The sequence below is a fragment of the Acinonyx jubatus genome, chromosome E1 (assembly GCF_027475565.1).
Source record: "Acinonyx jubatus isolate Ajub_Pintada_27869175 chromosome E1, VMU_Ajub_asm_v1.0, whole genome shotgun sequence".
NCBI classification, from domain to species: Eukaryota; Metazoa; Chordata; class Mammalia; order Carnivora; family Felidae; genus Acinonyx; species Acinonyx jubatus.
The window spans coordinates 59,229,773-59,251,917 of NC_069397.1; the positions used below are offsets into that span (position 1 = coordinate 59,229,773).

General features: G+C 62.5%; 5 protein-coding genes across 11 annotated transcripts in view; 2 read left to right on the forward strand and 3 right to left on the reverse strand.

Annotated features, from left to right (window-relative positions):
- Positions 1-23: 23 nt before the first annotated feature.
- On the reverse strand, positions 24-3,761 carry CENPX (centromere protein X). 2 transcript variants are annotated; one of them, XM_027052510.2, is made up of 5 exons: positions 3,621-3,761; positions 1,191-1,242; positions 967-1,020; positions 635-720; positions 24-538 (listed from the first exon to the last, which is right to left on the reverse strand). In XM_027052510.2, the coding sequence occupies exons 1-5, from the start codon at positions 3,648-3,650 to the stop codon at positions 524-526; spliced, it is 237 nt and encodes a 78-aa protein (XP_026908311.1). In that variant the 5' UTR covers positions 3,651-3,761; the 3' UTR covers positions 24-523. The 2 variants fall into 2 exon arrangements, with proteins under 2 accessions (XP_026908311.1, XP_026908310.1); XM_027052509.2 differs by having other exon boundaries at positions 635-723; positions 3,621-3,756.
- Positions 3,762-3,872: 111 nt separating this feature from the next.
- Positions 3,873-12,009, forward strand: LRRC45 (leucine rich repeat containing 45). 3 transcript variants are annotated; one of them, XM_027052492.2, is made up of 17 exons: positions 3,873-4,540; positions 5,092-5,153; positions 5,572-5,642; positions 5,893-6,071; positions 6,325-6,453; positions 7,517-7,629; positions 7,953-8,011; positions 8,263-8,340; positions 8,616-8,751; positions 8,836-8,913; positions 9,004-9,115; positions 9,229-9,299; positions 9,730-9,822; positions 10,110-10,202; positions 10,752-10,922; positions 10,992-11,139; positions 11,352-12,009. In XM_027052492.2, the coding sequence occupies exons 1-17, from the start codon at positions 4,321-4,323 to the stop codon at positions 11,546-11,548; spliced, it is 2,010 nt and encodes a 669-aa protein (XP_026908293.2). In that variant the 5' UTR covers positions 3,873-4,320; the 3' UTR covers positions 11,549-12,009. The 3 variants fall into 3 exon arrangements, with proteins under 3 accessions (XP_026908293.2, XP_026908294.2, XP_026908292.2); XM_027052491.2 differs by having other exon boundaries at positions 3,875-4,540; positions 10,749-10,922; XM_027052493.2 differs by lacking the exon at positions 6,325-6,453 and having other exon boundaries at positions 10,749-10,922.
- Positions 12,010-12,170: 161 nt separating this feature from the next.
- On the forward strand, positions 12,171-15,070 carry RAC3 (Rac family small GTPase 3). Of its 2 annotated transcripts, none has more exons than XM_027052506.2 (6): positions 12,171-12,629; positions 13,169-13,240; positions 13,456-13,573; positions 13,703-13,765; positions 14,176-14,335; positions 14,578-15,070. In XM_027052506.2, exons 1-6 carry the CDS (start codon positions 12,595-12,597, stop codon positions 14,706-14,708), a joined length of 579 nt encoding a protein of 192 aa, XP_026908307.1. In that variant the 5' UTR covers positions 12,171-12,594; the 3' UTR covers positions 14,709-15,070. The 2 variants fall into 2 exon arrangements, with proteins under 2 accessions (XP_026908307.1, XP_026908309.1); XM_027052508.2 differs by having other exon boundaries at positions 12,474-12,629; positions 14,176-14,339.
- A 355-nt stretch (positions 15,071-15,425) lies between these two features.
- The window catches only part of FASN (fatty acid synthase), a 75,416-nt gene continuing 68,696 nt past the window's right edge, over positions 15,426-22,145 (reverse strand). For all 3 annotated transcript variants that reach the window (XM_053211498.1, XM_027052614.2, XM_027052615.2), the window contains exon 43: positions 15,426-15,450. The gene's annotated coding sequence lies outside the window, so the exon portion shown is untranslated. The remainder of the gene's footprint in view (positions 15,451-22,145) is intronic.
- DCXR (dicarbonyl and L-xylulose reductase) lies at positions 16,602-18,530 on the reverse strand. The gene is made up of 8 exons (XM_027052505.2): positions 18,386-18,530; positions 18,213-18,310; positions 17,597-17,751; positions 17,461-17,503; positions 17,287-17,386; positions 17,135-17,199; positions 16,928-17,045; positions 16,602-16,786 (listed from the first exon to the last, which is right to left on the reverse strand). Exons 1-8 carry the CDS (start codon positions 18,435-18,437, stop codon positions 16,683-16,685), a joined length of 735 nt encoding a protein of 244 aa, XP_026908306.1. The 5' UTR covers positions 18,438-18,530; the 3' UTR covers positions 16,602-16,682.

Consider the following 22,145-nt stretch of genomic DNA (forward strand, 5'->3'; position numbering starts at 1 on the left):
ATTAATGCATCAGGGAGGCGTGCCCGAGAGGCGGCTTTGATTTATTGATGTTGCCTTGTGAGAGCAAATTTATGGCTCAGGGAAGCACCTTCTGAGGGGAATATCAAATGGTTAAAAGGTTACACAGCAGCTTTGATGTCGGGGTGTGAGGACCGTGCGCACCTCCGCTCACTGAGAGAAGGCGCACAGGCCACCTGCTCCAGCGGCACCCCGCTGCTTCCTGGCACCTGCATTCGGACGACCGGGCGCTTCCCTGACACCCGTGGGTGTGAGGGGAAGACGCCTGCCTCCCCGTCCCCTCGGCGACCTTCCCCACCCCATCTCCTGTGTCCAGGCGGTCAGCAGCGAGGCAGAGGAGACACCAGGAGGGGTGGGGTGTCTGCCAGGACCCAGCTCAGCCCTTGGGGCCGGCGGACGATCTCAGGTATCAGGAGCTGCTTGTCTGTAGCCAGAGGCCACCGAAACGTGGGCACGGGGCTTTAGCCTTGACTTGGACAGCAGGCCGCAGTGGGGGTGGAAGCCCCTAGAAGTCCAGGAGCTGTGGGGGGGGAGAGGAGCACTCAGAACCCACAGGTGCCAGCCCCGCTCCTGCTCCCGGGAGGGCAGGGCACAGGCCCCACTGGGGGCCACCTACCAGCTGAGGCAACACCTTTTCCAGCTGGTCCACGTCCACGAGAGCCAGGTCCTCCGCCTGGGCCTGCCGGACGCTGCGGATGGCTGCTTCTGCCGTGACACAGGAGGAAAGTGTGCAGGGGTGGAGGACGGGGTGCACCTCCCCCCAACCCTGTGCGCGGCTGGCAGCTCAGAAACATGGGGCTTTCCAGGAACACAGAACTTAGGGGCTGGTGGCAAAATGGCAAAGAGGTGTGTGTGTGGTTTCCCAGCTGAGAAACATGAGGGGAGCAGTGAATGGTCAGGACCGGCCTGGGGGACACTGGAGGACGCTGCCGGGGCCCCTTGACTCACCCACAACGAAGATCTTCAGCAGCTCCGCCATGAGCCGCAACGCATCCCCGCTGACTGCAAGGTGGAGGGGAGTGAGTTACAGGATCCGTGCCCCTCTGGCCACCCCCGTCAGGGGCCATGGTCCCACCCTGCACCCCCACCCCCACCCCGGCCTCCGCAAGGCGCTGGCCCTGTGCCTGGTGGTCCCTGAGTCTGGCCCCACCTCCCAGCCAGTGCCCACGAACCTTTGGTCTTGTCATCCTTAAAATGCAGCTGCAGCAGCTTGCCCACCAGCTCCTGGGGGGGGACGGGGGACGGAAAGGCATCAATGGTGGGTCAGTGGCCCAGCACCGTGCCCTGCCTGCGGCAGACCCCTTAGGCATTCAGTTCCGGGTGCTGGAAAGACCCTCTGTCCAGGAGCCTTTCGAAAGCTGGGAGACTGGGTGGGGAGAGGCCTCCAGGGGAGAATCAGACACGTGGTGGACAGGTGGGAGCGGCCCAGGTGCCAACCCGCTGCTCCCTGGGCTCCAGGACAGTCCTGTGCTCCCACCCCTGGGCCCGAGGCACTCTCCTCGAGGGGCCCCTTGGCAGGAGTGTCCGCACCACCAACACTGCCTAGCTTGTTCCAGACCCTGCTCTCGGCACCAGGTCAGCTCCATCTGGGGTCCCTCCCTGGGGTCTACCGCGGGCAGGGCCTGCAGTGCACAGGGGAATCTTCCTGTATGGGCACGGGTGCCGTGAGCCACACAGCTGTGCAGGGGCCGGGTTGCTCCATCAATAGGCGGTCAGGGTGGACAGGGGAGGAGGGGAGTGGAGCCTGGGCGTGTCTGCAGGGCCTCCAGACTGGAGGGTGGGGCGAGGGCGGGTCCAAGCTGAGACTCCTCAAGGTAGGGGGCTTGAGTCCCCGAAGGATGGCACCTCTCTGCAGAGCTGGGGGAGGTGGGAGGAGGGGCAGCCAGAAATGGGGTGTCATGCACGGAAGGTGAGTTGGGGGCTGGCCAGCCCTTGACTTTAGCCACAGGAGGTGGCGCTGCTCCACCCAGTGCCGCTCGGCACAGCCTGAGGGCAGAGCAGAGGGCAGGACAGGGAGTGGATGCCTTGGGGCCCAGGCTCAGGAGGGTAAGAACTTGCCACAGGGTTCCTCCAGCAGTGACTGTGAGAGCTTGGCGCCACCTGCTGGTCCTTCTTGCTGCTTAACCAAGAAGGTACCAGGAAAGGCCCAGAAGGCCCTGCTGCCCCACCTGCCCCGGGGGGGCCCCAGGAAGACCTACATCGGCAAGGCTGCTGCACCGGGGCGGGGGGGAGGGGGGGAGACGGCGCTGTCCAGACCACTGAAGGGGTCGGCACCAGCTGAACACGTGGTTCCCTAAACAAACAAGTAACTCAAACTCGCGGTGGGCAGGACAGCCTATAGGCACTATGGTGCCCTCTGGCCCTCACCTGGGACAGCCCTGCTCAAGGGTAATGATCGTACCCCCAGCTCTCCAGTTATAATTGCGGGGGAGCACTCTCATGACCACCACTCTGCCAAGTCATTCCAGCCTCAGTGACTTTCCCTGTTAGGTCACAACCCCTCCTGGGGTGGCCAGGGCTGAACCACAATCCCGGGTGACAAAGAAGAGGGGGCTGAAGCAGAAGGTGAGCCACAGAGGATCCCTGTGTCTGTGCAAGGGAGTGACTCCTACCCCCCGGGACTGGCAGACCTCCCTTCTGCTATCAGGGGCTCAGAAACCACTCATAGCGGGCAGGGGGCGGGAGCCAGCGGGGCCTCCGTACCCACCCAGCTACCCAGAACCGCCCTTACCAGGGCAAAGGGTGAGGCCCTGAGTGGAATGGCCTAAGTGTAACCCTAGTTCTGCCTCAGTTTCTCCACCAGTAGGTGAGGAGGGTCCCAGTACCCAATTCCTAAACGGACTCATCTGTGTCAAGGGCCTGTAACCAAGCCTGACCCAACGACACTGACTGCAGAGCCACACGCACACCCCGGATGGAACACAAACAGAAATGGTTTCAGCTTGGGGCACCTGGGGGGCCAACTTCAGCTCAGGTCATGATCTCGCAGAACCTCAGTGCAAGCCCCGGGTGGGGGCTCTGTGCTGACAGCTCAGATCCTGGAGCCCGCTTCGGATTCTGTGTTTCCTTCTCTCTCTGCCCCTCCCCTGCTCATGCTCTGTCTCTCTGTCTCTCTCTCTCTCTCAAAAACAAGTATAAGTAAATTAAAAAATAAAATAAGATAAGTTTCAGCTTGACTCGGGTGAGACACAAAGCCCAGGACTCTTGATAGGGAGCAGGCCAAAGGGAAGCTTTAGAGGATGCAGGCCGCGGGACTACCTGCGAGCCCGGCGCAACCACTACGCAAGGTGGTCGCCGGATCCCGGAGCTCCCGTGGCTCGGCGGGCGGCGAGGGTTGGGGGCACACGCCTCTGCCCGGTTTCCGCAGACCCTCTCCCTCTGGCCGCCAACCAGGCTGCCTACTCCACCCTAGGCTACTCGGCTGCAGGACCCCACCCGCGGAGAGCCAAGGGCGCGCGGGGCGGGGGTCGCGGTCGGGTTCTGGGAACGAGCCTGCCCCACAAAGCACCAGCGGGCGTAGCGGGGGCGGCTCGGGGCCCGCACGTGAGCCACCCTGGGGTCCCCCGCCCGGTCCCCGCCCCCTGCTCCGCCGGTGCGCTCACTTTCCGGAAGCCGCCGCTAGTTCCTTCCATGACAGCCGCCGGGACACGCGCCCTACAGGGTCCTGGGAGCCCCAGGCCAGTCTGTCCCGGGCGCACCCTCCGAAGTCCCTCCTCCGCCCCTCCAGCCAATCAGTCCGGAGCGCGCCCTCCGCATCCCCGCCCCCTGGGCCAGAAGCGCGTGCCCACCCCTTCGTCCCTATTGGCCCGCGAAGATCGCTCCTCCTCCTCCGCAAAGCCTCCTGGGAGTTGCAGTTTGCGCTCTCCGTTCCCGGCGCGCCTTGCTCTTCCTGGATACTGAGGTTCGCGGCGGCCGCGCGGACTCGCGTCTGCACGGGGACGGTCCGGAGCGCGAGGGCTGGGGCCTGGGGCTCGCGGACCGGCCTCGCCGCGGGAGGTGCCGTCGACGAGGGGTCCTCACCCCCGCCGCCTGGAGCGGCCCCCTGCTCACTCCCCGGCCCTGCCCTCATGGGGTCTCCCTCCTGTAGAACCAACTCACTTTGTTCCTCTTTCCTCGGCTCCTGAGAACTTAGGAGTGCCTGTGCTCCGCACTGAGCGGTCCCGGCACCGTAGGCCCCCAGGGGACAGGCCCTGCCCTCTTGTCCTCAGGGAGAAGAGCCGGGTAGCAGGAGCAAGCAGTCGCCTTCCCTCTGCTTCCCAGCCCCAGCCAGCTCATGGTGAGGCCTGTCCCCAGGAGTGTGCCATGGAAGAGTTCCGGCACTCCTACAGCCGGCTGTGCAAGGAGAGTGGGGCCGAACCCCAGGAAACTGTCCTGCAGCAACTGCAGGGGCTGCCACGGGGTCGGCTGGACCTGGCCACTCAGAGCCTGACCATGGACACCTGCAGGGCCTTGGGCGAGCTGCTGCAGAAGGAGGCACTGCTGACGGAGCTCATCCTGAGCGACTGCATGCTGAGCGAGGAAGGTGGGCACCCGGGGGCCGGCAGGGGCCAGGGCAGCCCTTGCAACGCTGGGGTTGGGGTCAAGCCCTTTGCCTCAGGGCAGCCTGGACTTGCTTTGTTTCTCGCGGTTTGCTGCGCGTGGTCCACGTTCCTTGGCAGCCTCTGGCTCAGAGATCTTCCGTCCCGACCGTCACACTTCATCTTTGTGAGGTTTCTCCTCTGTGCTGCAGGCAGTTGAAGCAAGCGGCAGTGCCCCTGACAGCTGCTGGCACTTGAAACCTGGTAGCAGAGGGCAGTTTCTCTTTGCAACAGAGAAATCCTAGGTTCCCCTTAGGAGAATCCCAGGGTGCTGGTGAGCATGAGGTCAGGAGGCTGGCTCTGTGCCTAGCAGAGGTTACAGATGTCTCAGACCTGACATAGCAAGCAGGGCAACTCAATTCGGGCGTGAATCCTGACCAGTGGGGGCCACTGGGACAGTCGTTTCTCCCTTATGTCTGGGAAGCTGAGCTGTCCCAAGCTGGAGCCCACGGGGAGGAGCTCAGGGGCACAGAGTGACCGCCCTGCCGCCTTACAGGGGCCACACTGCTGCTCCAGGGGCTGTGTGCTAACACTGTTGTGCGGTTTCTGGATCTAAAGGTGAGCAAGTCTGCACTCGGGCGTGGGACTTGAGACCCGGAGGGGAGCGGGGGGGGGGGGGGGGGAGCGGGGGGGGTGTGTGTGTGTGTGTGGAGATTTGAGTGTCCTAGCAACCTGAAAATGTGGATGGTGGCCGGGTACAGTATCTGTAAGTACTTTAGGCACACAGGGCTCCCTACCATCTTCTGGTGGTCTTGGGGGGTGGTGTGTGATTTGAGGTTAGGAATGTGAGTTCCAGAATGTTCGTTCAACAAACCGCTCCAGGAGGCCCACTCTGGTCAAGGAAAGCACCTTCCGCCCACAGCCGGCCACCTGGCCTCATCCGCTGTCTGACCAGGGCCCTGTGGGGTATGGACATGGCATTTGGAGCCCAGCATGTGACGATGGGGAATTACCAGGCTGCCTTTTCCTGCCCTAGGGCAATAACCTTCGAGCTGCAGGGGCCGAGGCTCTGGGAAAACTCCTCCGACAGAACAAGTCCATTCAGAGGTGAGATGTGATCCTCGGGTCGGCCCCAGAGAGCACGTTCTGAGGCCTGGGAGAATTCTCTTGAGCCCTCCTGGCCCGTTGTTTGCATTTCGTATCCGTTGGTAGGGAGCTGACAAGTTTAAGTTACTCACGTGGCTGCAGCTTTTCTGCTAGAGACCCCGAAGCCTGCACCTCCCCTCGAGCCCCTCCAGACCCTGTGGCAGCAGGGTGCTCCTTGGGGCCACATGCCTCACGTCCGCCTCTCCTGCAGTCTCACGCTGGAGTGGAACAACATAGGTGCGTGGGAAGACGCCTTCGCCACTTTCTGCAGGGCCCTGGCGGGCAACGGGGCCCTGCGGCAGCTGGATCTTCGCAACAACCAGATCAGCCACAAGGGCGCAGAGGAGCTGGCCCTGGCCTTGACGCGCAACGCCAGCCTCCAGCAGCTGGGTGAGGCCTCTCTGCACTGGCCTTCTCCCGGAGGTCTGAGGTCTGGGGCCGTCGCCTGCTGCTCCCTCGGCCCTCCTGCTGCTTCTGTCCTGTTCTGGAAGCAAGTGGGTGGAAAGGTGCTGTGGGGAGGGGCCCGGTTTGCTGGGCTCCTGCTCAGTTGGCGACCACAGGGAGTGCCCTTCCCCCAGAGAAAGCATCCCAGGCTGGGCCAGCCGTCTCCAGGCACGTGTGGTGACAGTGGATTTCCTTCCAGACCTGCGCTGGAATGACATCGGCCTCCTGGGGGGCCGGGCCCTGGTGAACTGTCTCCCCCGCAACAAGACCCTGTGGAGGTTGGAGCTGGCGGGGAATAACGTCCCCGGGGACATTCTCAGAGCTGTGGGTACGGGCACTCCGCGCTGCCGACAGCTCGCCCTGTTTGGAGCCGGGGATAAAGCTGATTCCCTTGGACGGGCCCAGCCACTGAGGGAGGGGCAGCTCGGGGCTTGGGACAGGGACGCGTAGAAGCATCGTGAGATTAGCCTAAATCAGAAACGGAAGTAGAGGGAGAAGGTTCAAGGGAAGGAGACAGTGGCAGTGAGCCCGCGGAGAGCCTGCTGCCTTGTGCTGCCCCAAGCCTGCCTCGGGACGTGCGCTCGCTCCTTAGGCCTGTGAGGCACGGGGTCACCTGGGGCGTGGGGTCTTGCCCCGATGGCCATACCACTGCCTTGGTGGCCCAGCCACAGATGGGAAGGGGCTTCTTGGCATCGGCCCCGTCACCCCAGAGTTCGTGGCTACACGTGTAAGCTGTGTATAAGCGCAGCCACCCAGCCCATGTGGCCTCCTCCCATCAGTGACCCCAACAACTCAACCCCGGGCCCGGTTGGACAGTCTGCCACTCCCCACGGTTACTTGTCCTGCCCGCAGCACCGGCCACCCAAGGGCCTGAACTTGGGCTGGAATCCTGGTGGGGCCACCACCTCCTGCTGGGCCCACCCGGCCGGTGTTGTCCCCAGCTTCTCCTGGTCCCTCAGCCGTTATGATTACCCTCACGGTGCCACTTTGGGCTGGCTCCTCTCCAAATCTTGCCGAAATCTTTCTGGAACACAGGAGATGAGTGTGGTATTCGATTCTGGGGAGTCACACTGTGGGTTCTGACCTCTGGGGTGGAGCCCAAGTGCCCAGGAGAGCGTCCATCTGTGGGAGCTGGGCAGTCTCCCCACATGCATGCCCCTTGCACTGGGTGCCTCCTGGGCTCCTGGCCCCACTGTTACCCACGCCTCTGCCTCCGGTGCATTGTGAGGAGGTCTCTCTGATTTGTGGGGTAAGGCTGCCTCACACAGTGTTGATTCCCAGGTGACTGGCTTCTGGGTGCGGGGCCAGGTTGGCTGGTGGCCGCTCCTGGGCTGAGCAGCCTCCTCCGCCCGCCCCCCCCCTGCGGTGGATAACTTGGCTCTTTCCAATAGAGCAAGCCATGGACCACAACCGGGACCGGCAGACCACCTTCCGAGAGAACCAGGCCCGCACCCATGTGCTCAGCAAGGAGGTGCAGCACCTCCAGGAAGAGAAATCCAAGCAGGTGAGTTCCACAGGGCCTCCCCCCAGCTGCATGGACAGAGCTCCCCTTGGTCCCCATGCCATGGCTGTCTTTCCTTCTCGCGGACACCAGCGCTCCCCCGGGGCGGCCAACACTTAGGCCTGAGAGGCAGCCTCTTGGTCTGACCTCCTCTGTCAGGTGGGCGGGCGGGCAGGCTTCCCCTGTGCAGGAGTCCCAGCCTCCCTTTGGATGAGGCCAGTGCTTTCCTGTTCTGCTTCGGCGGGCGTCTGCTCTCCTTCCTGCTTGACCAAAGGGAGCGGGCCGGCTCCAGGTCCTGACACAGCTCTGGCTGGCTCTGTCCCCAGTTTCTAGACTTGATGGAGACGATTGAGAAGCAGCGGAAGGAGATGGCCAGGAGCAGCAGGTGAGCGCAGCCCCGAGACCGCAGCTCACCTGGGGCGCCCGAGACTTGGATCCTCGGCACCTGCCCACCGACGAGGGGGTGGCATGCTCCCCGGGGGAAGCTGGCTGCAGGACGAGGGGCGGCACCAAGAACTTCCCGGCCCAGCACCTGGAGCGTGGTGGAAGCATCAGGAACAGCAGCTGCCGCCAGAGCCCAGGGGGCCCGGGAGGGCTCTGAGGTTTGGGCTTCTTGGACCTTCCTTCTTTTCGTAGGGCGTCAGCTATACGCGTGGGGCAACTGCAGGAAGCCCTGAATGAGAGACATTCCATCATCAATGCCCTCAAGGCCAAGTAAGCAGGGGTGGGGGGCACGAGTGTGGTTGGAGGGTGGCTTCAAAGCGCTTTAGTGATGTGCCCACGGGCAGAAAAGGGTGGGACAGACAAGAACCCGAGTCCTCGGTGTGCAAAGTGGAGGTGGGAAACGGCTGGGCTGGTAATCCTGGAAGGCTTCTTGGAGGACGTCAGCTCTAGCTGAGGTGAACAGTGGCCAGCAGGAGTGAGAACAGCAAGGCCTTTGCGAGGCCCGAGGTGAGGCAGGGGCGGGGCTGGCGTCTCCCTCCAAACAGGCTGCAGATGGCCGAGGCCGCCCTGGCCCTGTCGGAGCAAAAGGCCCAAGGCCTGGGGGAGCTCTTGGCTACCGCGGAGCAGGAGCAGCGAAGCTTGGCTCAGAGGCAGGCAAAAGAACACAGGCTAGAGCAGCAGGTGAGCAGGGAGGGCTGGGCGCAGGGTGGGCAGGCAGTGCCGGGCAGGGGTGATGGGGGCGCCCTTGCCCTGCCTCCCCTGCAGGAAGCTGCGGAGAGGGAGTCCAAGCTCCTCAGAGACTTATCTGCTGCCAACGAGAAGACCCTCCTCCTGCGAAACCAGGTGTGGGGGTGAGGGGCCGGGCCCCCTGAGGAAACGGGCAGGGCCCCGGGGCCGGGACCCAAGCTTCCCACCCACGGTGCTGCTTCCCAGGTGGACGAGTTGGAGCGGAAGGTGGGATCTCAGCAAGAGCAGCTGTTCCTGGCCAGGCAGGAGCTGACCAACACGGCGGCCGAGCTGAAGACCAGGGCCATCCAGGCTGAGGGTGGGCGCATGCGGGCCCACAGCCGAGGGGCCCGGAGAGGGGTGGGTGGGGAGCGCTGGGAACGAGGCGCCCCCAGCGAGTCCCACCCATGCTCTCCCCGCCTGGGCTTGCAGAGCATCTGGAACTAGAGAAGAAGAGGTCCCGGCAGAACTTGGGGGACTTGGAGCGGCTGCGTGCCAAGGAGGTGCTTGTCAGTGACCCCATCAGGCCTCCTGCTGTCCCCGCTGTCTGCCCGGGGCCTGCGGAAGCCTCAGGGTGGCCTGGTGTCACCGAAGCACACCCCTGGCCATGCTCCCCTTGACTACCTTGGGGGTGCCTGGCAGTTCTTTGCCAGCCCTAGCAGATATAACACCCAGGGACTCCGACCAGGCTGTAGAAAGGACCCCGGCACAGGCTGCCGTGTGCCCTGTGCCACCCTGTGTGGCACTGGACTGTGCCCTCCACCCTTCCTGCAAAGCCGCGTGGGGCAGCCCATTCTCGGGAGGAGCAGTGTCCCCAAGATTTGCCTGCCTCCTGGGGTGGGAAGGGAAGCCTCCTTCTACGGCAGGGGGTCAGGGGATGTCCACCCCGGGGGATTGGTCTCCCAGCCCTGACCCCACCCTGTGCCTGGGCAGGTAGAGCACCTGACTCGCCGCTTGGAAGAGAGTGAGAGGGCCATGCAGGAGAGGGTACAGAGGCTGGAGGCCTCACGGCTGTCCCTAGAGGAGGTGAGCACATGCCAGTTGGGTGCTAGACTCTGCCTTTCTCTGGGGCACCCCTTCTGTCGGTCAGAACCTCTTCAGGCCCGCCCCCCCCCCGCCCTCCCCTCCCCCCGCGTTCAGGACCAGTATCTCCGTGAGGCCAGAGGGACTTTCCTACGGTGGGACGTGGGACCTCTTGGCCGTGGCAACTCCTGGGACACTCTCAGGAGGCTGGTGCAGGGCCGGGTGGGGCCACAGGGGTCCCTGGCTAGGGGCAGGAGAATAGGCCCAGTGGGTCGCTGTCTGTGGGGCAGGAGCTGAGCCGAGTGAAGGCAGCGGCTCTCAGTGAGCGTGGCCAGGCTGAGGAGGAGCTCATCAAGGCCAAGAACCAAGTCCGTCTGGAGGAGGTAAGCCCGTGGCCAGACACGCCTGGATTCCACAGCTTACGGTGCCCACCGGGGAGTGAGGCCTGAGGGGCTGATGTGCACCGGCCAGACCTAGGCCGTCCTTTGGTTCTGTAGGGGCAGGTGGGGGGACAGGAGCTCCAGAGGTACGGGGGCAGGGAAGAGTCAGAACAGGACAGATGCAGGACACATCCTACCCCCTCCCCCACCAAGAGCCACTGTCGTGCCACCCTGGGATGGGGGAAGCGGTCTGCCCCCGTGCAGCCTGTGATTGCATGGCCAAAGCCAGGACCCAGAGGGCAGAGTGGTCAGCCTGGGGGTGGGGAGGGGGAGCAGGAAGGGTACTCTGTGTGGGCTAGGTCAGGTTGAGCCTGCTCGGAACACACACACAGAGGGACTTCAGTTACGAGCAGTTTTCACGCTGCAAGGAAAAGTTCCCCTGGGGCCGAGGCGGCTACTCCACAGGGAGGCCCAGGGCCAGGGTGGGAAGCGGCTGGCGGGCCTCAGCCCCTCGCCCCTGGGCTCAGCAGCCCCCCTGGGTGCCCACAGCAGCAGCGCCTGGCTCACCTGGAGGAGAAGCTGCGGCTGCTGGCTCAGGCGCGGGACGAGGCCCAGAGCGCCTGCCTGCAGCAGAGGCAGACGGTGGCCGAGGCGCAGGCGCAGGCCGGCCAGCTGGGCCTGCAGGTGGAGGGCCTGAGGCGGCGCCTACAGGAGCTGCAGCAGGTAACTCGGACTTTGAGGCCCCCCCCCCGTGCCCTCCCCCCGCCACACGCTCACCCCCACGTCTGGCAGGAACTGAGCAACAAGGACCAAGAAAAGGTGGCAGAGGTGACCAGGGTGCGGGTGGAGCTGCAGGAGCAGAACGGCCGCCTGCAGGCCGAACTGACGGCCCAGGAGGCTCTGAGAGAGAAGGTGGCGGCGCTGGAGCGCCAGCTGAAAGGTGAGCTGAGCCCCCAGCCCCGGTGCCCTCGCAGCCCAACCTGTCCTCAGTGGGCCACCTGACGGACGACAGCCGGCCGGGCTGCAGAGCTGAGCCTGGCCTGGTTCTCAGCTCCCAGGGGCGCTGGATGGGGTCTGCCTCTGTGGGACCCCGGCCAGGGCCCCCCAGGCCCTCTCCCCCGCTGCGTCCTCCCTGAGGTTCTTCCCCTGCAGTGATCACAGGTGACCACCGGGAGGCGCTGCTGGACAGGGAGAGTGAGAACGCCTCTCTCCGGGAGAAGCTTCGGCTCAAGGAGGCTGAGATCGCCCGGATCCGGGAGGAGGAGGCCCAGAGGGCCAGCTTCCTGCAAAATGCCGTCCTGGCTTATGTACAGGGGTCTCCCCTGAGGGCCATGAGTCCCCAGAAGTGAAGGGAAGCAGGGGGACTCCTAGAGTGGCAGGAAGGCAGCATCTCCCGGACATCTGTGCCCCATCCCTGCCCATCCCTTCCTCTCAAGGGACAGCCCATCAGGCTGGCAGCTTAAGGCAGGGTCTACAGCTGGGGACTTGGAAAATCGGTGCCAAGCCGGACCAGCGAGCGGGGCCACTGCTGCCCAGCGCTGGGGTGCCCTGCTAGGCAGGCACGGGGCTAGTCATCCAAGACATCCCCAGCAGACACCGTGGGCTCCAACCCCAGTCCTTCGGGTGGGTCCCAGGGAACATGCCTGAGATGTGTTTCAGAAGAAGCAGCCACAGGGGAAGAAAATCCAGAAGACCTGCACCCCTACCCCTCACAATCACCTTTTCCGGTGTGCCCACAAACGCTCCTTTCCCAATGTAACCAGGAGTCCCAGTTCTTTTGAAATACAGAACTTTTACACTTTGTGATACATTTTGGGCCGGTGCCTTTCCCCACATGTGTCTGTGCTCCCAGCCACCCAGGAGACCCTCTTGGGCGTGGCTGTTGCCCTGTGGGGACGTGGGGCTACTGTAGCACACCGCTGGGGCTGCGGGGGCGGGGTGGGGGGACCGGTGACTGCCAGCACCAGCTGTCTCCTGGTCGCGGGGCGAGTGCATCTCAGCCCCTCTGTCCGCGGGCCCTGGGCAGGCGCTTCCTGGAAGAAGCCACAGGCACACAGACGGCCCCACACATGGCCTGGTTGGGGGGCATCGCCTGCCTGCACTGACCCCCCGGCCCGTGGCATGGGTCCCAGGGGCTCCGGGGACTGGCTGGGGATCGCCGTGTCCCCACCCCTCACTGGAGTTCTCCGGGACCGGGCGAGTGCCGGGCTCGGGGCGGGCCCGCGCCCCCCGCGCCCCCCGCCGGCCGCGCTCGGCTGTCTCCGCGCCCGGCGCTCGGCGGCACTCGGCTGTCTCCGGCCGCTCGGCTCCGCGCTCGGCTCGGGTCCGCGGCCGCTGCGGCGCCGGGCATTTCTCCGCAGCTCGGCTCGCGGCCGCGCCCGCCCGGCCCGCGCCCATGCAGGCCATCAAGTGCGTGGTGGTCGGCGACGGGTGAGTGCGCCGCGCGGGGCCGGGCGGGGGCGGCCCCGGGGACCCTGCCCGGGCTGGGCGCAAGGCTCCGGGGCGCGGGAGCGGCGGGGGTGCGGGGGGCCGGGCGGGGCGGCCCTCACGCCCCGACGCCCCTCCCGCGCGCGCCCCGGGGTCGGGCCGGAGCGGGAGGGCGCGTCGGGGCGGGGTCCCCGCCGGCCGCCGGGCCGCGGGCCTCCGGCCCGGGCCCACCTGATGCTGCCCTGCCGCCGCCTGGCCGCCGGGTGGGTGGGGCCGGGCCTCCCACCTGGACTGCGCCCTCCGCCGGGCCCACCCGCCCGGGTGCCGGAATCTCTGAGACGGCTCGCCCCACCCCCACCCCCAGCCCTGCCCTGCCCTGGGGAGGCCGGCCCGCGCTGGTCCTCCTCCAGCTCTGGGCAGCTGCGGGTCTGCCGGGCCGGGACCCCTGTGTTCGCCTGTGGCTGCACGGGAGGGGCTGCCCTTGCTGGGCGGAGGGCTGAAGCCTGGCCTGGGAGCAACGTGGGCTCGCCCTCTGTCCACAGCGCCGTGGGGAAGACCTGCTTGCTGATCAGCTACACGACCAACGCCTTCCCGGGAGAGTACATCCCCACCGTGTGAGCGCTCCGGGCGGGCGGGTCTGGAGCTGGCCCGTCAGAGCCTCGGGCGCGGTCTCGGTGTCGTGGGCCCCTCCCCCCCCCCCCCACCCCCACCCCGGGCTTCGAGGTCAGGCGCGGGAGGCCCCGGTCTGGGCTGCTCGGGTGGGGACGCGGCGCTGCCACACCTCGCGTTCTGTGCGGGCCTGGGCCGACCTTCCCCCTCTGCCTGGCAGTTTCGACAACTACTCTGCGAACGTGATGGTGGACGGGAAGCCGGTCAACCTGGGGCTGTGGGACACCGCCGGGCAGGAGGACTACGACCGGCTGAGGCCACTGTCCTATCCCCAAACTGTAGGTGACGACAGGGCCGCCCCGGGAGCTGGGTGGCTTGGGTGGGGTCCTCGTCGGGATATGTGGGGGGGTTGCCATTTGGAGGTCCTTGACCACTCCCACCAGGGTCCCCTCATCTTTTCTCCCAAGGACGTCTTTCTGATCTGCTTCTCTCTCGTGAGCCCGGCGTCCTTTGAGAATGTTCGAGCCAAGGTAGGGCAGTGTCGCAGGGAGGGCTTGTCTGCGGGAGAGGGGTTGTTCAGAGGATTTGCCCTGGCAGGGTGGGGGCTCTTGCCTGAAGACCTTAGGCAGCTTGTCCTTTGGAGGCAGGCGAGGTCTTGGCACGGGGTCTGAAGGTGACCCGGGACAGTGATGAGGGGCTGTGGTGAGGTAGGGGTGGGGGGTGAAGCTCTCAGAGAAGGCAGGGCCGCTAGGCCCTTGAAACTTCCCGGTAGGCATTTTGTTCTGGGTCACTTTCCCACTAATCCCAGTGACGGCTCCAGGAAGGGCTGAGGGTAGAGCCAGGGACCAAGAGGAAGGGACTCTTGGGAGCCACGGCCTGCTGCGGGCATGGCTGGGGGAGAAGCTCTCAAGGGGTGGGGTCAGAGCCTCCATCCCCGCAGTGGTACCCCGAGGTGCGACACCACTGCCCCCACACGCCCATCCTCCTGGTGGGCACCAAGCTGGACCTCCGTGACGACAAGGACACCATTGAGCGGCTGCGGGACAAGAAGCTGGCGCCCATCACCTACCCCCAGGGCCTGGCCATGGCCCGGGAGATTGGTGAGTGGGCCCTGCAGGGCCTTGGGATGCTGGCGGGAAAGGGACAGGAGGCCTGCTCTGGAGGGCACAGTGCTGCCCCCTGTGGGCCCCCACCTGTGCTCACCCTTTACCTGCACACACACCCCCCCCCCCCCCGCCCTGCTGCCACCTCCCTTGCTGTCCTCCCCCTCGCTGAGTCCCATCCTCAGCGTCCCCTACTCTCGCTGTCCCCTCATCACGGTCCCCTCCCTCGCTGCCCTCAGGCTCTGTCAAGTACCTGGAGTGCTCCGCCCTCACTCAGCGGGGCCTGAAGACCGTGTTTGACGAGGCCATCCGGGCTGTGCTCTGCCCACCCCCTGTGAAAAAGCCCGGGAAGAAGTGCACGGTCTTCTAGAGCCAGCTTCTGGAGGAGCGACCCTGCCCGGGCCCGTGCTTGCTGTCGTGTCGAGATGTTTGGTGTCCTTGAGTCTGCTGTGGGGGAGTGGTGTGGGTGGGGAGGGGGAAGAAGCATGGGGACAGGGCTGGGGCCGTGGAGTCCTGTCTGCTTTGTCTTGTCCTTCTGGGGTACAGCTCCAGCTTTACCTGGCCCCCACGGGAGGCTGGAAGGGAGCAGGGTCTCCCTCGGGCTGCAGGGGCAGGTCCAGGGCAGCCCCAGGATGGGCTTCCTGGTGGGGGAGGTTGGGGGGATGGGTCCGGTTCATGCCCAGGATGGGGCAGCCCTTTCTTCTTTTATACAATAAACTTTCTCCACCACCATCTCCCGCCTGTCTGGGTACTTGCCTCTCTGCCCTGGGGTGCCTGGCCCCTCACTTTCCCCATCCAGAGTACAGAGGGGTGAGCTTGACCCCACACCCTGGGCAAGAGGAGAGAACGACCTTGCTCAGCTGTGTCAGTCCCCAAAGGATGTGACCCAGATCAAAATGGGAGCAAGGACATGTAGCCCCTTTGGGGTGAGGAAAGCCCCCCTCGTGCTGACTTCAGGCCTCGGGGAGGGGCACGCGCTGGGGAGGCGGGCTTCGGTGCAGCAGCTCTCAGGTGTGGGGAGGGGACAGCCTGCGGTACCGCCCCCACCAGGGCGGGGCCACACTGAGCTAAGTATTCAAGAAGAGAAGTGGTCAGGAGGAGAGGCGGCCAGTGTAGAAAAAAGCGTGGTGGTCAAGTGTGGTTCCTCTGGAGTGGCAAGGGGCTCTGGAGTGGCAAGGGGGCCGTGTGTCAGTGCCAGAGTCAGAAATAGTGGGAGGGAAGGTGAAGGTCAGCCAGGGAGCGCCACTGGGGGGGGGGGGGGGGGGGCCACAGTGCAGGAGCTCGGACTTCACCCGAGGCCGCAGGGTGCCAGTCCAGGCAGATGCTTAAGACACCAGGCCTCCCCATGGTGTGCACAACAGGCTCCCGCCGGCTCAGAAGAGCCAACTGTGAGAGTTTTCAGGAGTTTCGCTAGCCAGTTGCTAAACTGCCTTTATTAATAATTATATACACTTACAATGAGTCATATCAGAAAATGAGCAAATACTCCAAACACCCGTTTTTGTACACAATGCTATCGTCTAGGTGTGTGGGGTTACTTGTGCCCGTGGCATCTGTGTGGTGCGGATGCCACATGAAGGTGGGACACTGCACATCTGTCCCCACACACCTGTGCCCAGCCCTGCCCTCAGTGACATCAGATTGGGGGGGGGGGGTGTCCCTACCCTGTGGAGACCGGCGAGTTCGAGCAGGGCCTGGCGGACCGTATCGTTCAGGCCTAAGGCAGGAAGACACGCGGGTGACACATGGGCCAGCTCTCACGTGGGGAGTCCTTTGTGAGCCACAAAAGTGGGACGATGTCCTTCCAGTATTTGAAAGCTGTCACCTGATTTGGCAAAGAGGTCGATCAGGTCACTGACAAATTAGCGAAGTTCCAACATCCGTCTTCCTTGTTCCACTTCTGACTCGTTCATTAATGCCGATAAGCATCAACCGGTGTCTCCGTGCGGTTACACCCACGGAGCTGGTTGTCAGAACGCCACTGCTTCCAGCCCACAAGCCTCTGGACGGAGCCAAAGGCCATCCTTGGTCAAATTCACCGCCGTGCTTAGGGGCTGGCCTCCTGGATGGCCTCGCCTCCCAGGCCCTGCCAGGAACTTGGCCAGGTCTGAAAAATCTCAGGCACGGGAGCCAGGCTGCCACCTGGCCTGGGCTGTGAGTTGAACGGGTGGCTGCCTACCTGGGACTCATTCCCACCCCTCAGCACTGGGTCCTGCACCTCCCGACCCCTTGCCAGCGGCCTTGCAGTCAGTGTGCAAACCAGGCAGAAGAATCATGTTTATTGGAGAGACGGGGACAGGGGTGGGCTCAGCACGAAGCAGGAGTTACGTTAGGCAGAGGAGACTCATGTGGCCAGGAAGCCTCCGTCCACCGGCACGGTGGAACCCGTGGTCATGCTGCTCCGGTCACTCAGAAGGAAAAGGATGACGTCCACCACGTTCTCCACCTCTGTGGGCAGGGTGGAAGTCAGGGCACAGGTGGAGGGGGCTGCCCTCATCCTTCCCTCTCACTTCTCACCTAGGCGGGTCTGGGGGCTACTGGTGCACCCCCCCCCCCCCCCCGCCCCGGCTGGGCTCCTGCCTGACTCACCAGCAAACCTGCCAAGTGGGATTCGATCCAGCATGGCCTTGGCCTTCTGGGGGTCGCTCCAGTTGGCCTGGGCCATGGGGGTCATCACCACTGTGGGGTTCACCGCATTCACGCGGATCTGCACCAGGACAGACAGGAGGTCAGCAAGGCAGGCTAGGCGCCCAGGGCACGAGGGCTGGGTGATGGGAGGCATCCCAGGGGTCTCACCTTGTGTGGCCCAAGCTCCAGAGCCATCACCCTGGTCAGCATGTCCATGGCACCCTTGGTAGAACCTGTGAGGAGTGGCGTGCCTGGAGCCTGACGGCTGCAGGCTTGGGGGTCGGGGGGTTCGGGCGGGAGCACACCTGGGGCTTACTCACAGTAGACGCTGTGGTTGGTTATTGCACGCTGTGAGGCCTGGCTGGAGATATTCACGATGGCCCCCGGGGCCCCCCTAGCTATCAGGCCCCTCGCCACAATCTGGAATTGCAGAGGGAGCGTGAGGCAGAACTCGTCACCCACTAGTTCTCACCCCAGCCCTGAAGGCGGCTCACCTGAGACACCTGGATGACAGCCCGCAGGTTCACATCGAAGGATCTGGAGGCAGATGGAGAGACCCCGGTCAGGGACTGGGGCTGCTGCTGCAGGGGACAGCCCTGCCCCCGGGGGCGTCTACCCTGGTCAGCTCACGTGTCACACGCCTCCTTCGTGACGTCCAGGAAGGGCTGCAGCAGCGCCACGGCGGCGTTGTTCACCAGGAGGTCCACGGGGCCCACACTGCCCAGTGCCCGCTCCGTGGCGTCCCAGTCACCCAGGTCCACACACACGGGCTCCACCCCAGGACACTGTGCGTAGCGGGGGGAGGGACAGCTACCAGCGGCTCCCCGCCCCAAAAGGGGCGCTGCCTCACCGATCTTTCAGCCTGACAGGGGGCGGGGCTAGAGGTCCCAGAGGATACCTTCTTGGGGTTCAGAACGCAGGCTGCTGAGGGAGGTGGTAGAGGACCTAACGCGGCCCCTGGGCATCTCGGGGCTTGGTGACCTGGAGGCTGGCCCCGCCTCCGGCCAGTCCACTTCCTGCGTCCCAAGGCCCCGGGCCGGCAAAGCAGCCATTTCTGCCTCCTTCCAAGCCCAGGGGGCGTTGCTGTTCCACCGGAGGCCGCGCGCTCAGGGCACGGGAGGGGCTGCTCAGGGTCCTGGGTCAGCCCCTGCGCCCCGCGCCTGCGCGTCCCGGCCCTCTCGCCACCCCCCACCCCCGCCCCGCCCGCCTCCCGCCGCCCCCGGGGCCGGGACAGAGCTGCGCCTACCTCGAGGACCAGGCTGTCCAGGTCGGCCCGGGTCCGGCTCAAGGCCACCACCTGCACCCCCGCCGCGTGCAGCGCCTTGACAGTGCCGCGCCCAATGCCTGCGGGGAGCGCGGCTCAGTGCGTGCGTCCCCTGCCCCGGCCGCCCGCCGCCCCAGGCCGCCCTGCAGTCCCACCTTTGCCCGCCCCGGTGACGAGCGCACGGCGGCCCGCGAGCCCCAGGTCCATGGCTGGCGTTCGGTGTCTGAGTGTGGCGGCCGTCGGAGGGCACGGGGCGGGACGGCGGAGAGGCGGGGCGCGGAGGGGCCAATCACAGGCTGGTGTCCGGGTCGGGGGCGGGGACATGGAAATAGCACCGCCCAGGCGGGCGCCGCAGGCGCAAGGGAGTGCGGGCGGCGGGGGGCGGCGGGGGGCGGCGGGGGGCGGCGGTCACCTGAGCCTGAAAGCTGTTTAGCGGCCTCCAAAAGCAGAGCCCCGGAGAGCACCGGCTCCCTGCCAAGATTGTTCCAGAAAAGGTGTGCTGGTTAATACCAGAAAGAACGTGTAGCTACACGTGAAATGCAGAACTCAGCGCCAACATATCTTGCTTTGTTTCTGGGAAGAAAAGTTTGGCAAAAGGGATCGCATGACCCACACCCCCACCCTACCCCATGGCTGACGCAGGTTCTCTCATAGTGCCCAAAGGGAAAGAGTTTGGACAACTAAATCAGCCTGAAGAAGCCAATGCCAACAAAGCCCCACCCTTAACCTGGTGAGGTAGAGTCCCCTCCCTAAGGAAGGAAAAAAACAAAAACAAAATCCTCAAGGTAACCTGGCTGTGCGCATACATGACAACATCCCTCAGGACCTTGTAACATGAGATCACTTAATCAGACTGCATGTTTGTGTGTTACCACATATGGGAGAAAAAGAAGTAGAAAACACATTTGAAAAACTATGCCACGTGGTGCTCGGGGCTCAGTTCTTTGGGTACGAACCCAACTGAGCTGTGCTGGCAGGAATAAAGTTGCTTCCTGGGAAGTAAAACCTCAGTGTCGCGACTCTGCGAGAGTCCTGCTACATTACTTGGGGACTCGTCCGGGATTCAGAGACAGTGCGTTTCCACCTCCTTTGCTGCTGGGATACGAACCTCCGGGCGCTGGGGGACCACTTGACCCGCAGGAGGCTACCCCTCCCGGCTGGGGGTGAGGACCCCGTGTGCGCCAGCGGAGCCCGTGAGGCCCAGGGACCAGCTCAGGGAGCGCCCATCAGACTAGTATGAACCCAGGTTCGTTTTGGCAGACCTGCCCCTAAGAGGCAGAAGGGGAGCCTGGTCACCCCCCAGGGCTGCCTTAGGAGTTCCGCCAGGGGACTAGGCACAAAGCCGCAACTCCAGGGCGCTCGGCGGCGGGTTGGAGTCACTGTGTGACCGTGTGTGGGGACTTGTCTCTCATTGATTTCCTGGGTCAATGACTATGATAATTAGAGCCAACTGTCTCTGGTTAGCTTACCTCAGAATGGGAGCTTTAAGGAATACTCCCAAGGGGCCAAAACTCCCTTTGTTTCAGGGAAATTCCCTGTCTTCTCCGGACTGACATGCACTGCCTTATTGCACTAGTGAAAACCAAAACAAAACAAAAGAAACCTGGGGTCTGCTCCTCTGTCTGAGCCCACAAGACTTAAAACTGGGAATTCTCTTTCTCTGCCTTCTGCTGGCACCTCCCCTCTTCTGCCTTCCCCTCCCCCCCTCCTGTTTCTGCACCACTTGGGAGGCGGCCTGCAGAACGGGCTCCCCAATGCCTCAGGCACATAACCACCCCGCCCCAGAGATCCTAGAGTGGAGACCACACACTTCAGATTTCCCCACCAGGACTCTAAGTAGCAATTAATCACGGGAAACAAATTGTCTTCGGTGGACCCAAGTAAAACGTATTCAGCGTTTAAGTTAATTTAAGTTTGTTGGTTTGATAGAGACAATGTTTATCAACATTAAAAAAAAAAATTTTACTCTACCTCGCAAATAAGCTCATGTGATCTCTGTTCCAATTTAACAGAAGGGTGACTTAAAGTAATGGTTAACTTTGTCTCATAGTTTTCGTGAGTAATTGTTAAGATAGCTTTCAAAGTCTTTGGTAACTTAAAACTGTTAGGATGTCCTTGGAACCACAGTAGAGGGGACGGCCATCTTGCCAGTGCAATCCAACGAAAAGCCCCTAGTAGCGTGCCAGAACGAATTGGAGGTCAACCAATCACCGAGCGACAGCACGACCTGAAAAAGGCCCACCCTGACCTAAACCCGGAGGAGCTGCAGCTTAAAAACCCCACCCCACCACACCTGGATGCAACTTCCCTGGCTCCTCTCTCTCTCTCCTTGAGTCACGGAACCTCGCCCGAGACCTTAGTTCCCAAATAAAGCCTTTGCTAAAATTTTTTAGCCTCTGACTCCTACCTTTACCCTGCCTTACACCTGACCCTAACAAAAACGTTAAAGTTTTTGCTTGCATGATAAATTGGGTTTTAATTCATTGGCTATCTAATGAGACAAGAGGCTAAAGCACTAATTACTAGATGTAGGTTTGTGCTTTTGACTTGTTGCAGAAAAACTAAAGATATTTGGATCTGTTAAAAAACATGCTTTGTGCTTAATTGATTCGTAAGTTTGCCATCTAAGAAATTCTGATGTAACAGTTCACAATTGATTACTACTTAGTTTTCACTGGAGACTAAGGTTTCTAAGAGTTAAAATTCTGCTAAATGTAGTTGAGACTGATGGAAATAAGGAAAGCAACTCTACATGTAGAAAACTAGACATATAAATAAATATAAGGTATGGAAATACATTTTTTGTTAAAGGTAAAAAAAAAAAAAGTAATTTTGTCCTAAATAAGACTGGTTGTTTGGGGAAAAAATGGCTCAGGTCAAAATCTAAAAGCAAAGGACAGTTATAAAAAGGTTTATGAAGAAAAATCTTTAAAAAATTGTACATAGGGTCAGGAGGTCTAAGGTCAAATCTTTAAACTACGCTAAATTAGCCACTGTCTTACAGACACAAAATAAAACCCCGGTGGCCTTCCTGGAAAGGTTAAGGGAGGCTCTCATTAAATATACACTGTGGGCCACTTGACCGACCCTTGGGTAGATTCTAACTGCTGTACCCCTACACCATCCCTCGTAAGCTTGAAGAAGCCAGAATGGTCATCATCCCTGTTCCCTCACAGCAGACACAGGCCCTGTTCCAGGGGAACAATGAATAGGGAAAGGGTGAACATTAGGCAGGGAGAGACAAGGGACCTTCAGGGAGGCAGACTACAGCTGCAGGTGGGAAGCTGAAGAAGCAGATGGGGTTCTCTCCTTGTGAAATCCCTTATGGGCACCCCCCCATTATCAAGGGCATAAGGGGGGGATCTAAATGAGACAGGCAATCTAACCCTAAGACAACAGATGTGAGCCCTTGTGTCTACCCTAACCACCTTATACCACTGGGTCAGGGAGCGATTACCTGTGAGTCTGACCACAGATGCTCACCCTTTTAAACCAGGAGATGCTGTATGGGTGAAGGAGCAGAGTGTCCAACCCCTAAAACCCCTCTGGAGAGGACTGTTCATTGTCATTTTGTGCACCCCTACGCAGGAAAGTAGCCGAAGCGGGTCCCTGGGTTCACTACGGCAGAGTGAAGCCGGCATCTCGAAACTGGGAGTGCCTTCCTGATTCATCAACACCGTGCAAGCTGACCACAAGGAAGAAGCAATCTGCAACTCCAGAGGCTCCGGCTCCGGGAGACTGCAGCCCTGCTTTAGTCACTTGGAAGCTGACTGATCTACGCACGGCAGCAGCTTGAGGAACCGATGGTCCGATGAAACAAGACTGTCCTTATTTTCTATATGTTTCCTTGCTGTGAGGCACTGTCACGCCTTGTTTTTCACCGTTACTGTGATTCTTGCCCTACTTTTCACCATG

Bases quoted from the DNA above. Each gene is read 5' to 3' on its own strand.
- CENPX (XM_027052509.2), bottom strand. From the start codon at position 3,650: ATGGAAGGAACTAGCGGCGGCTTCCGGAAA. The intron at 1,243-3,620 runs GTGAGCGCACCG...GTCCCCCCCCAG, and splicing joins CTAGCGGCGGCTTCCGGAAA to GAGCTGGTGGGCAAGCTGCT. The intron at 724-966 runs GTGAGTCAAGGG...GTGTCACGGCAG, and splicing joins GCTGAAGATCTTCGTTGTGG to AAGCAGCCATCCGCAGCGTC.
- LRRC45 (XM_027052491.2), top strand. From the start codon at position 4,321: ATGGAAGAGTTCCGGCACTCCTACAGCCGGCTGTGCAAGGAGAGTGGG. The intron at 9,300-9,729 runs GTGCTTGTCAGT...GTGCCTGGGCAG, and splicing joins AGCGGCTGCGTGCCAAGGAG to GTAGAGCACCTGACTCGCCG. The intron at 10,203-10,748 runs GTAAGCCCGTGG...GGGTGCCCACAG, and splicing joins ACCAAGTCCGTCTGGAGGAG to CAGCAGCGCCTGGCTCACCT.
- RAC3 (XM_027052506.2), top strand. From the start codon at position 12,595: ATGCAGGCCATCAAGTGCGTGGTGGTCGGCGACGG. The intron at 13,574-13,702 runs GTAGGTGACGAC...TTTTCTCCCAAG, and splicing joins CACTGTCCTATCCCCAAACT to GACGTCTTTCTGATCTGCTT. The intron at 13,766-14,175 runs GTAGGGCAGTGT...CCATCCCCGCAG, and splicing joins TTGAGAATGTTCGAGCCAAG to TGGTACCCCGAGGTGCGACA.
- DCXR (XM_027052505.2), bottom strand. From the start codon at position 18,437: ATGGACCTGGGGCTCGCGGGCCGCCGTGCGCTCGTCACCGGGGCGGGC. The intron at 17,387-17,460 runs GTGAGCCGCCTT...CTGCAATTCCAG, and splicing joins CTGTCATCCAGGTGTCTCAG to ATTGTGGCGAGGGGCCTGAT. The intron at 17,200-17,286 runs GTGAGTAAGCCC...CACTCCTCACAG, and splicing joins AACCAACCACAGCGTCTACT to GTTCTACCAAGGGTGCCATG.